Source organism: Pleurodeles waltl, chromosome 2_2 (assembly GCF_031143425.1).
Source record: "Pleurodeles waltl isolate 20211129_DDA chromosome 2_2, aPleWal1.hap1.20221129, whole genome shotgun sequence".
In the NCBI taxonomy this organism is placed as follows: Eukaryota; Metazoa; Chordata; class Amphibia; order Caudata; family Salamandridae; genus Pleurodeles; species Pleurodeles waltl.
Window position 1 is genome coordinate 198,164,959 of NC_090439.1, and position 13,721 is coordinate 198,178,679.

The 13,721-nt window shown below is 41.2% G+C and overlaps 1 protein-coding gene across 1 annotated transcript in view; it reads left to right on the plus strand.

Moving 5' to 3' along the window:
• NR4A3 (nuclear receptor subfamily 4 group A member 3) overlaps window positions 1-10,687 on the plus strand; it is a 1,945,388-nt gene extending 1,934,701 nt beyond the window's left edge. Inside the window, exon 6 of the mRNA XM_069218875.1 lies at window positions 10,036-10,687. Within this exon, the coding sequence (XP_069074976.1) occupies window positions 10,036-10,298 (263 nt within the window). The 3' untranslated portion in view covers window positions 10,299-10,687. The remainder of the gene's footprint in view (window positions 1-10,035) is intronic.
• The last annotated feature ends 3,034 nt before the right edge of the window (window positions 10,688-13,721 follow it).

Below are 13,721 nucleotides of genomic sequence, written 5' to 3' on the forward strand. Positions count from 1 at the left end.
GAATGCTTGCTTTGGTGACAGCCTCTAGGGCCGGTACCGGGGAGACAACAATAATACGTTTCCCCTGGGCAAGTGGCCTCTCTTTTATGACGGCCATCTGAACTGCCGTCATAATCTTTTCTGTGAGTGCAAAGCATTGTTCAGCATTGGAATATAAATGTGATTTATATGCTATGGGTACCGTGTCATCCTCATTAAAGGTGACATAAGTAAATCCAATGGCACCAGCTATTATTCTGATGACCAAATTCTTTTTATTTTCACGTGTGTGCAAGTGTTTAGCTTCTAGCATGTCCAGTTGCATTTCCCTAAGGATGTGTGTTCAATTGTCCATTGCCTGCTAAAAAATTTGGGCTGAACCAAGTCATAAAGTGGATTGATCCTTTGTGCATAATCTGGAATGTATGTTCTGCCAAAATTAAAGAAACCTAGTAATGACTGGAGTTTCTTTAGCATGTTAGGAGGGTGCAGTTGAGCACATTTTTCTAGAAATTCCGGGGCCAGTCTCTTTCCCTCGTTTGATAGCTCATATCCCAGGAATAATACACTAAGAAAGGCTATCTTGCTTTTCTTAAAATTTAATTTGTAACCGAGATCTGCAAATCCCAAAATGATCCGATCGACCCTCGCAAGATGAATGTCGAGGACGTTGTCTGTGAGATATATGTCATCCACATAGGATAACGCTTCGGAATCGATATCATGTAGTATCGATGTTACACGGGCTGAAAATAGCCCTGGGCTATTCTTATAGCCTTGAGGTAAACGACAAAAGCTTTTCTGCGAGCCAAATGAGAATGCGCTCAGGTCCAGACTTTCATGTGCTAAATTCTGGCAGAAGAATCCATTAGAAATGTCTAATGTTGTTTTATATTTTTTACGCACTATATTATTTATTAGTGCTGTGTGAATTCTGTATAGCATATGTACGTGCATGACTATTTAAGTGTCTATAATCAATGACTATTCTATATGAATGATCTGGCTTTGCAACGGGGAATAACGGATTATTCATTGCAGTTGTACAGGGCTCAATTACTCCCTGGTACTCAAGTTGGGCGAGTATTTCCCTCACCGTAGCTTTCGCTTCATGTTTAACAGGATATTGTGGCTGCGGTTGGGGTGTCGACCTAACGGGAATAACATGACAAGGCGACTCCTTGTCCCAAACTACATGATTGCAGTATAACGCAGGTGCTTGCTCTAAAGCCCATTCAGAAGCATAGGCTTCTTTGTCTGCTTCCGGAACAAGATCAGAGAAAGAAGGCAAAATTACATCTTCCCCATGCAGGAGCTTGCAGACGTGTTCAGGTGGCCAGTCTCTTTCGGCCAATAGGATATCACTAGTAAGTTCATCCCAAAATATCACACTAATAATGCGCTCCATGTCTCCCTCTATCTGAATTTTTAAATCATAAACCCTATCGGGGGAGTACGCGGCCATCCGCTGTTTCAACTGCGATGAAATCGCTAGTTGCTGTCACATCCAGATGATCTTTCAGACTCTGGTGACATATCGTGACCTCTGCTGCGCTGTCTAACAGGGTCTCTGCTCACGTCTTGTTCCTCAACAGTGTTCTCAATTATACTGGCATTCTTAGCTGTCTGTGCTGCCACCTTCTTCTTTTTAAACTGTGGCTTTTGCTGAGATGTCTTTTCTTCTTTTTTAATGGTAGACTGCGGAGTCTTTCATTTCTTTCACGTATTCATGACGTCGATCTTGACGGTCCCCTTTCTTGCTACGTTTATCCGGTGCGTCCTGAAAGGAACGAGATGGACGTGAATCAGTAAATCTATCTGGAGTTTTAATGTTCTCCCTATTTCTAAGATTATATCTCCTTTTGGAGTTCTCCGGGTGTTGAGAATCAGCTCTCTTATTCCTTCTTTCTTTAAAATCTTTTTGTTTGTCCCAGCACTTCTTCGAGCCCTCTTGTGCCTGCTTTGTACCCTCCTTATGGGCGGTACCTTGTAATTCCAATTTCTTTGGTTTGGCTCCCAAACTATCCCGTCCTATACGGGTATAGGTATCGGAAATCATTTTCGGTAGCTGTCTCTCTTGTTCCTGGTGTGGAGTTTCCCCGAGACGCTGGCGAATTGCCAGTGCTATCGCTTCCCCTTTAATGTTACTGAGTATTATTGAGGATACGGCGTCAAAGTTACGCATTACTTTCATCCCCAAATCCAGGGCTGGTGCAGCCCCATGCTCATTTTGTATTTGTTTTAACACTTCCGGTAAATTGGCAAGTGTCAGGGTACCATGTGTGGTAGTATATATGGCAGCGAAGACTGTACCCCATGTGGCACAGTCATCCACTGAGAGTACCATTCTAAAAGGCAAGCACATAGTGAGCAGTCTATGTTTTTCCTGTGGTCCCGTATGGGGAAACACAGCTTCCAGATGATTCGTTTTCTGGCAATCCAGAATGGTATTTTTTCCCTTTCTGCGGGTACTTTAGCCATAAAAATATGCACCGTTTGTGGATTAATCCCAGTAGCCAATTGATAACCACCAGGTGCTGGCGGTGCTGGGCGCGCTGGTGTTGTGTTTAATGTTCGCATTACGAACTGAGCTAATCGTCTGTATAATGTTATTAATTCATTATATAAATCTCGCAGATCTGCTAGTGCCATATTCTGTATGCCTGGGTGAGGTGTGTATGTGGCCATGTAGGTCCGTCGTTACTTAAGGGACCTAATCTCACTCTTTGTAGTACATGTGGTAGGGAGCCTTCAAAACAGTTCTGATGCTCTTGGTATGTGAGCGATATTTCATGATACTGGTATGCTCGGTACCGCTGAGGTATGTTCGCAATTTCATATGTGTGGAATGTACGTGTTCTTTGGTCGACCTCAGGGAAGGTGACCCAACAGTAAAATGCTTCTGTTTGGTATGCTTCATTAGCTTCTATTATAAGAGTAACATCCCTGCCCTCATCTGTAAGGCCATGCATTAATAAATGTTAGGTTAGTGCTTGTCTAGCACCAAAAATGGGGAGTTAAGTCCTTTTATGAGTTTGAGCTCGAACAACCTACAGCATAATCAGGTATTACCTTTTCAGCTGAGGAGGATTTTCCCAAAGACCACGGACGTCTCCGTATAATGGTACTTAGGGTACCTGTTGTCTGTGTGACAGTGATAGTCGGGGCATCGTTGGTGGCGCCATGTCGTAGTTTGGACTCTTGCTCTAGGCAAGACTGCTGGTCTTGCCTAGAGCACTGTACTGTACTGTACTGTACTTTTGTTTGTAGTCGACTACGTCTTTCCTACAAGTCGCAACTGTTGTCCCAACCTTACCGGCTCACAAGCAGCACCTCACCAGAAGCACAATAGTAAAAGGTGATTTGGGGCAGCCTTTACGCATGGACTCGAGAGTAAGACATCTCAGGGAATGTCGTGGTTAAACGGAGATTACCCCTTTCTCACAGTTATATCATGTCTCATACAAACACAGGCAATGACAAAGATGCAGTAAAGTTTCAATAGTTTTTATTCAACATAACTGCAATTTCCAATAAGTTGCATGGGCTGCGCTGCAATGATTAGGATAATGAATAATGCAAGTAACAGAATTGTGAAGACGAGAGTCATTATTACAAAGACCCCCACCATCTTGCAATGCATAGAAAAGACATACGAGATGTAATATGCCCTAATACCCTAATGTGAAAGGCCTAACCTCCTACCTAAAGGAGAGCTGGGTTTATTAAACCTAATCTGCCAATGCCATGTCCATGAGAGGAGCCCCCAACCCTTGTTACCTTGGAATGAGGTCTCTATCTCAGACTCCGCAGGGACATGAAGACTGGGTCAGCGTCAAGACGACTGCAGCATCGATATCAGCGATGGTGGCGATGCCCTCTGGTCGGAATCCCTCTGATTATCTGTCTAAAGTGCAATATATTTATACAGATCTTCAAGGACCCCTGACTTAGGTGTGTTCCCAAACAATAGCTAACAGACATGCTTGGGACAGCAATTAATATAAACAATCCCTCGAAAGTATAGAGAGGGAAAATCCCTAAGTGTGAACACCTACTGTTTGTTTGTCTTTGGTGCTTGTTCTTGACGCCTTAGCACGGTGACACTGATAATGTAACTCATAACAAGAGGCCTAACTCTAAACAAGGCAGCCATTTTAGAAGAAATAAATAATTAAGGGCCAGATGTAGGTAGGTTTCCTTTTGCGAGGTGCAAATTGCGAGTCCCAGCGACTCGCAATTTGCACCTCGCAAAAGGAAATGCAGCAAGGTGTCTCAGACACCTTCTGCGAGTCGCTATGGGGTCGCAAAGACCCACCTCATTAATATTAATGAGGTGGGTCGCAATTGCGACCCCATAGCGATTCAGGGCACTCACGGGGATGGTGGCCTGCTGGGAACAGCAGACCACCATGTCCGTGACTGCTTTTAAATAAAGCAGTTTCTTTTTTCAAAGTGCAACCCGTTTTCCTTAAAGGAAAACGAGCTGCACTTTGAAAAAAAAAACGAAACCTTTAGTTTCGGTATTTTTCAGGGCAAGTAGTGGTCCATTGGACCACTGCCTGCCCTGAAATATTTTTTTTTGTGCCAGACACAAAGGGGAAGGGGTCCCATGGGGACCCCTTCCCGTTTGCGCCTGGTTTACCATCCACTTCAAGTGGATGGTAACTGAGCTTTCATTTGCGACCGCAATCGCGGTCGCAAATGAAAATGCATACCATTGCGACTCGCAAATAGGAAGGGAATACCCCTTCCTATTTGCGACTCGGAAATGCATTTTGCGAGTCGATTCCGACTCGCAAAATGCATTTCTACATATCAAAGTGGCTTTAGCGACTCGCAAACGGCGATTTTCGCTGTTTGCGACTCGCTAAAGCTTTGCTACATCTGGCCCTAAATGTGCTAAGACAGAGCAAGCTAAGTAGGTTAAAAGTCACTAGGTGACGGGGGCACGAGTCTGCAAGCCAAAAGCTAAGCTAACTCCTGTTATCCCATAAAAATGAAGTAGGATTCACTACAAGACCTATTGCATCCTATTGTATTCTAGTGTTTGCACTACTTTTCTAACTGTTTACTTACCTGATTTTAGTTTGTGTGTATATTTTGTATATTTTAGTTACCTCCTAAGGAAGTATATCCTCTGAGATATTTCTGACACATTGTCACTAAAATAAAGTACCTTTATTTTTTAGTAACTTTGAGTATTGTGATTCTTATGAAATAGTGCTATATGATATAAGTAGATTAGTAGTGTTCTAGCAGCTTAGGCAGCTATAGCAGAGCATCTTAGGCTGAACTAGGAGACATGCAGAACTCCTGCTATGCCACTTATATCGTATAGCACTATGCCATAAGAATCACAATACTCAGAGTTGCTCAAAATAAAGGTACTTTATTTTAGTGACAATGTGCCAAATATATATCAGAGGATACACTCCCTTAGGAGGTAAGTAAAATACACAAAATATACACACAAACCAAAATCAGGTAAGTAAACAGTTAGAAACGTAGGGCAAACACTATACAATACAATAGGATGCAGTAGGCCTAGGGGCAACGCTAACCATATACTAAGAAAGTGGAATACAAACCACTTAGGGACCCCTGGCCTAGTGTAGTGTGTAGAGGGTCACTGGGAGAGTAAGAAAACACTAACGGTGTCCAAGATACCCCACCCCAAGACCCTGAAAAGTAGGAGTAATGTGACTCTACTTCCCCAGAAACACACTAAAGCTGTGATAGGAGATTCTCCAAAGACCACAACAGACTGCAAAGCACTGAAGACGGATTCCTGGACCTGAGGACCTGTAAAGGAAGGGGACCAATTTACAGGATAGAGTGCTGGGGACCTGGGCCAGGCTGTCATGAAGGAATTGTGCAAATAGTGCACAGAGGCCTAAGGAGGTGAAGAAGACGCGATGCACAGGGGTACTGTTGTACTCGGGAAGGCAAGCTCTTGACTCCTCCAAATTGGGACAGCAGGACCTTAGGACAGTCTGTGTTGAAGGGGTCCACCACCTGTGTTCCAAGGAGCATGCTTGTTGCCAGGAGAGGAGTCCAAGAGAAGCAGTTGTTGATTTAGAAGGTGCCTGCAAGAGCAGGGAAGTGACTCCATCGCTCCACGGAAGATTTATTTGGTCCTTCTTGTGCAGGGTGAAGACAGGGAGTCCACAGAGCATGAACACCATGGAAACTGTTGCAGGTGCTGGCCGGACCTGAAGATACAGAAGAGAAGTAGTCCTTCTGGATACTATGTTGCTGTTACAGTGGTTCCTGGAGCAGTCTGTGGTGGATCCAAGGTCAGAGGATGAAGTGGTAGTTGCAGAGGATTCCTGCTGGAAATGTGCATGTAGACTCTGAAGAGAAACCCACAGGAGAGACCCCAAATAGCCCTGAGAGGGGGATTGGCTATCTTATCAGGTGTGGACCTATCTGGAGGGGTCAAGATGGCTGAAGTCTGGGACACACTGGAGGAGCTCTGGGCACCACCCCTGGGGTGGTAATGGACAGGGGAGTGGTCACTACCCTTTCCTTTGTCCATTTTCGCACCAGAGCAGGGACTGGGGGTCCCTGAACCGGTGTAGACTGGCTTATGCAAGGAGGGCACCATCTGTGCCCTTCAAAGCATTTCCAGAGGCTGGGGGAGGATACCCATCCCCAGCCTGTACCACCTATTTCCAAAGGGAGAGGGTGTAACACCCTGCTCCCGAAGGAAATGCTTTGTTCTGCCTTTCTGGGACTGAGCTGCTCAGACCCCAGGAGGGCAGAACCCTGTCTGTGAGGTGACAGCAGCGGTAGCTGCATTGCAAGTCTCAGAGAGCTGGCTTGGCAGTACTGGGGGTCCATTGTGGAGCCCCCAGGTTGCATGGAATTGGCTCCCCAATACCAGATTTGGAATCGGGGGACAATTCCATGATCTCAGACACCTTACATGGCCATATTCGGGGTTACCATTGTGAAGCTACATATTGACCTATATGTAGTGCACGCGTGTAATGGCGTCCCCGCACTCACAACGTCTGGGGATTTGGCCCTGGACAGCATGGGGGCACCTTTGGTAGTGCAAGGGTACCCCCACACTTAGTAACTTTGCACCTAGCCTTCAGTAAATGAAGGTTAGACATATGGGTGACTTATAAGTTACTTACATGCAGTGAAAATGGCTGTGAAATAGTGTGTGCTCTATTTCACATAGGCTGCAATGGCAGTCCTGTGAAAGGGTTCGTCTGAGCTCCTTATGGGTGGCAAAAGAAATGCTGGAGCCTATAAGGATCTCCTTGAACCCCAATGCCCTGGGCACCTAGGTACCATATACTAGGGACTTATAAGGGGAGTTCAGTGTGCCAATTGAAATTGGTAATTGAAGTAACTAACCTATATTGACAAATTTAGAAGCAGAGAGAGCATAAGCACTGAGGTTCTTGTTAGCAGAGCCTCAGTGACACAGTTAAGCATTACTCACAACACATACATTAGGCCACAAACTATGAGCACTGGGGACCTGACCAGCAGGATCCCAGTGAGACCAGCAAAAACATACTGACATACAGGTAAAAATGGGAGTAACATTCCAAGAAAGATTGTACTTTCCTACAATCAGGGAGTACTCTCAAATTAGGAGAAGTATAAACCAGAGATTGTAAATCCCCCACTCCTTCTCAAAGATGCATTGGTCAGTAAAATACCACTTTATACAAAAGAAGTAAGTTCTAATAGAATCCTGAGCTAGTGTGCAAACAAGAATATAGCAAAATACCCAACACAAAAAAAATATCAAGGTCATAGAATAATTTTCCAAGGAGAATTGAGAAGTAAAATAAAACCTTTAACAATTAGGGCACCAAAATGTTTAATGCCCAGTGCATTATGGTGTTTGGAAAGCATGTATAACTGCCCATTGCACCGTCTGGGTAGCAGTAGCCAAACCTCTAAGAAAACATTTAAGTATAAAATAGAAGTTTCAAACCAGGAGACAGAATAAAGAAGGAACCCGTTTGGAAAGGTTCAAAGTTTGGAATAAACAGTGATGTCAAGCCCTTGTGCTAGATAACTGATTCGAAGTGCCATAGCAACCGAGCCAAAAAGCCAAAGATGAAAGAAACCTAAGACTGCTTATAGAGAAACCAGAAGAACTAGGGGGCAAAGCACCAGCAGAAAAAGCCAAACAGGGCTGTGTTGTAAATATGATGTCTTACCGTTTAGGGTCTGAATTCCCCTTCTTTGAATTCCCCTTATTTGAATGGCATGTGTTAATTAATTACTCAAAAGTGAATATGTGTGATCAAATCAATTGCACATTCTTTTTCATAACGTTCTGTTCCCACACATATGATAATCAAGTTTATGTGAGTATATTAGTAGTATTTAATCATTGCTTTCGATCATTTATATGTTTTAACATTATTGTGAAATGAGTTTCTAAAAGGTTGATAATTAAGGCCCTCATTCTGGCTGTCCACGGAAGCACCGCCAACAGGCTGGCGGTGCTTCATGTGGTCCGGCGGTTTCCCGCCGGATTAGCCCCGGCTGGGAGAATCCTCCGTGGCGGCGCTGCAAGCAGCGCCGCCATGGGGATTCCGACCCCCTTCCCCCCAGCCTGTTTCTGGCGGTTTTCACCGCCAGAAACAGGATGGCGGGAACGGGTGTCCTGGGGCCCCCTATCAGGGCCCCAGCATGATTTTCACTGTCTGCATAGCAGACAGTGAAAATCGCGACGTGTGCAACTGCACCCGTCGCACCCCTGCAACACCGCCGGATCCATTCGGAGCCGGCTTCTGTGTTGCAGGGCCTTTCCCGCTGGGCCGGCGGGCGCTCTGTTGGCAACCGCCGCCCGCCAAACTTAGAATGACCCCCTAAATGTTATATTTGTTGTTTTTCCAAGAGAACACTGTTTGATAGATTGAAAATAGGCAAAAAAGCATTTAGCCATTTTTTGTTGAATGTTTGTACTAAACATCTTCAACAAAGCACTTGAATAATCTATAACAACCAGACAAAGAGAGCTAAAAGTCACAGAGGACTTCATGCAAGGCGACAAAAGGGCACAGGAACACAATTGTGCACCCGCCTTAACTGAAGCTGCAAAGCCTTCTGCTCGGCTAAGAGAGTGTAGACTGTGCCTTGTCACAAGCACAGACAACTGCCTTTGTGAACTGAAAATAATTCTGTGATAAGATATGTGAGTGTGAACCATCTTTGAAACTCAAAATAGGCTTGTATTGTTAATTTGCCACTAGGGTACTGGAACAAGAATTAGGATAATGCTTAGAAGTAGTAAATTGAGGTTTTAATGTGATAACTTCGATAGCAATAATGTTGGAATATTTGTTATTGTTTATTTTACTCATAAACTTCCTTGCTGCCTTACCGCTCAAATTTGTTGTAGTGATAATTAATCTTGTGTGCAGTAGACCAGGGTTTTAATTTTAAGTTCATGCTTTAACTGGTGCATCCCATATTCTAGTGATCCTTGAGTGCATTGTTCATTTATGAATGAACTAACTGTTCCTGTCTTCTGGGACTGCAAGTTACCTGAAGCACATCTTACACAAACATTGCTTAGTAGGTTGTGTACAGGTTGCAGTTAAATTGGTTTTCTAATTTGGGTTAGCACATTGATTGAGTTCTTAGTACCAAGGGGTCAGAAATCCAAATCTGTAGCTCTAGAATATCTAACAGACTGTCATCATTGGCAAAAGCAGAGGCAACCAACATCTGCAGCGCTTGTAAGGAAGAGCTATAATGATTAGAGCCCTTACAGAATTCTGTGGATGACTTGTACAATCATTGGAATTAGTTTTAGATGTACAGAGCTATGTTCATTTGATTTTGCTCTTTTGTATTTTTGCTTTATTCTGTGTACTACTCCTTTTTATGACACTGCAAATATTGTGTACTGCCAAACATTTACTTTTCTGAAATGATTATGAAAGTCATTCTTGCAGGAGTATATTTTGCCCACAAGTCTTAGGACCACTTGCTAAAAGAACTTAATGAAAATATAACTGTAGACAAGCAGAACTGTAATTATATTTTTCTTTTGCTATTACATTACAGAACGTCATGGACTAAAAGAGCCAAAGAAAGTGGAAGAGTTGCGAAAGAGAATCACTATATGCCTGAAAGATCATTTAGCTTTCAGTTGCCAAATCAAAGGACAGCAACTGGAAAGCACAGAACCAACAGTACTTCATGTGCTCTCTGACCTCCGTTCTCTGTGTACATTGGGGCAGCAACGTATCTTTTATCTGAAATTGGAAGATCTGATGCCACCTCCTCCTATTATTGACAAATTGTTCCTGGATACCCTCCCCTACTGAACGAGAACTGACCTTCGAGCGGCAAACAGAGAGCCCACCCTAACAGTCAAATGGGTTGTAAATGACAGCTTTTGATTCGTGTATGCATATAAAAGGGAGCACCCCTCTCCAAAAGAATGAATACTATTTCGCATTTGGACTATGATGGTTTAATTGTTACTGTTTTAGTTGGATTTATAAGTACTTTTGTAATGTCACTGGGCATTTTTGTAAATGCTCTCCCAGCGGAAAATAAGCCTAAAACTCTGGAGTCTATTACTTAGACTGAGGTATTTTGGGGTTTTGGATTAAAACTGTTTCTTGTATTTTAGTAAAAATAAATGACAAATTGCTGTTTGCCAAACTAGTGATCCCCTTCGTGAGGGGCATCTTTACTTGGCCTTCGCCATACATTACTATATTGAGTTGATGGTCACTAACAGTTGTATGTTATGCACAATGAAATGTACTGATCTCAAAAATGTGACTGCATTATATTCATCTTTCGAACAAATTGAACAAGGGTGTATTTTTCATAATTCTGGACTCGTTTGTGGCATATGTAATGGATTATGACTATTGCAACTGCCATTGTTTTGATGAGACAGTTACTGCTTACTGTAAAATATGCAACATTACAAATGTTCACTAAATATTTGCCATTAGTGAGTTATAGCAAAATGGCAATGGCTATTATTCTCTCATGTAAAGTCCAGTTTTTACAGTGTGGTCTTACTAAATCTTGCATTTTATACTTTATAGTAAATTATTCACACTTAGTTAAAAAAAATAACAAAACTACAAAATGTCCATACTTTTTTCATTGACATAGGTTTAAAAACCTCAAACACTAAATGTTCTAAAAGACACAGACTGTGTTTTTGCTTCAGTTTAATGTTTGTTCATTTGCAGAGGAAGTAAAATGGACAACTGTTGTGACTGAATTAAACAGGGTCAGCAAATGTAATAGTAAGTGTTCATGCATTAGATTTAACTTTTCAAACAGTACAATATACTTATGCTGAATCAGCAATTCTTGTGACAGTATGCAGGTGCTAAAAGGAAAAAGTGATTTGTATTCAACTCTCTATGTTTGTACTCCGTTTTGTAAGTTATACAATAATACTAGTATAAAAAAACATGTTGCATAATGTGTGTATTTGTTTAAACGCTGTTATGAATGTTATAGTTTGCCTGCATTTTTTGCATTGACTGCTACTCATGAGAGCTGTGTAACTATAGTAATTAAACAAAGTAATGACACTGAAAAATAAATTTTTGTATGTATTACTCAAAGAGATTTTATTGACATATTGTCTCTGTGTGTAGAAACATATGTATACACATGTAACATTTATTGTTGCTCATGGTGCACATTACGTTCAAGACTGTGTGAGGGATTGTGTGTGTGACATTTATATCTATTTATGCCCTATCACAAAAAGCAGTGGTTTCAAAACCTTTACGTCTTGGGAAATGGTGTCATACCTCTTTCTGAGTGATCAATTCTTGTAAATTATTGATTAGAATTAACAAAAAATCTGCAAATGGTTTTAGCATGTCATATAAGATAAACATGATGGGTAACATGTATTATGTGCTAATAATCCCAGTATGGGTTCCTGGTGACATTTGCAAACCACTCGGCCTCTGGCCTTATGGTCTACATAATACTTGCTCATATGTATGTATTGTCTATATACATAACTAAAATGCAAATAGATTTTATAGGTTGTTTACAGAACTATTAAGGCAGTAATCTTTAGTGCTTTATGCTACATTTCCCTTGTGTTGCAATATTTACAATATATTTAAGTATTTTCAGCCTATACATTTGTAGAAATATGCTCTGTATTTCTTTCGCTAACTAAACATTTGATTTCTTTCTAATATAATATCACAGTGTAATATGTCTTGTTGGTTTTGTACTGGTCTTATATTTTGTCATTGTCTTACACATGAACTACCGTGTTTATATGGAAATTACATAATATATGCAGACAAACACATGCCAAATGAACTGCTTAACTGATGCAGAGATTGGCCTTAGTGTGAGGTTTTTGTATACTTTCCAAATACCCACCTGTGTTATCAATTAATATGTTTGCATGTCATTAGACCTCACTTTCCATTAAATTGTTAATTACAGTATTGTTAATGCAATATCATTATTTTAATCACTATAGCATTCAGGTGTGTATTGATTTATCACTGCCTTTTAAATCAGATAACAGATTCTTAAAGACTGAATGACTATATGCCGTCTAGCCAGAAGAAATATATGTTGAGTGCATTTCAGTATGTAGTTGCAGAATTGTTTTAAAAAATCGTAAGTCCTCCTGTTAGTAAGTCTCCTAAGCGAAGGTTCATTCTCCTGTATGTTTGTCTGTAAAAAAGATAACCTTGAATGCAACAGAATAGGCACTAAAGGATTACTTCAACAGTCAGGAATATGTGCATTTACAATAAATCATTATAGTTTGAAAGCACTCGCATAACCAATAGTTCCGAGTTCAAAGTGGTAAAACATGCAGGACTCGCACATTAGAGCAAGACACACTAGAGTGAGCCTGTGGCAGCAGGGATCATGGTTGTAAAGTAGTTCCTAAAACAGTTTAGTACTAGTACTCGAATAGAGACACCCAAAGAGCCAACAGCATTAAGTGAAAGATGAATAGTTCACTGGGCTGTGCCAAGACATAACTGACAAAAGTCTCAAGCCAACAGCTGAAAGAAGCTGGTTGATTGATTTGACCCAAAGCACACTTTATACTTTTTGTTAGCAATATGTCTGTTTCAGAGATGTGCTAACAAAGACCCTGACCTGAAAAGGAGGACGTGCATTTGCAAGCTTCTGATATTATCTATGTCATATTACATATTGCACTGCTTGCTGTCTAGTGCAAAGATGTATTTGAAAACCCTCTGAGATCGTAAAGAATGTGTAGCGCTTTTCATGATTATGATCATTTACACTATACATATTTGTAATCAGAAGTTATTGTAGATATTTTGTTTGTAGAGGTCTTAGTTTAGGATTATACCTATTGTTAAAAGGGATAGTGCCTTTTTTAATCTTACACTGGTATGTTTCAATGCAGTAGTTTGTTTTTATGTTAACTCGTGAGCTTTATCAATGTTTGTGTATTTATTTAAATAATCTAAATTGTTCACATTAAACTGAAGACTGCTTTGCTATGTTTGTGTGCTGAAGTCACAGTGTTATTTCAATTCATATATAGAATTCAGTGGGACACATTTTGCCTTCTATCAGTGGTTAAAGTTTAATGGTTGTGTTCTTAACCTCCTACAACTATTAGTGGTTAAAGTTTAATGGTTGTGCTTTTAACTCCATATTATTATTGGCATTTCATTAACAGGCAGGGAACGGTTGGTTTGGAAAGGCAGACAATCTAAGCGTGTTTTCTTCATAATACAATATGT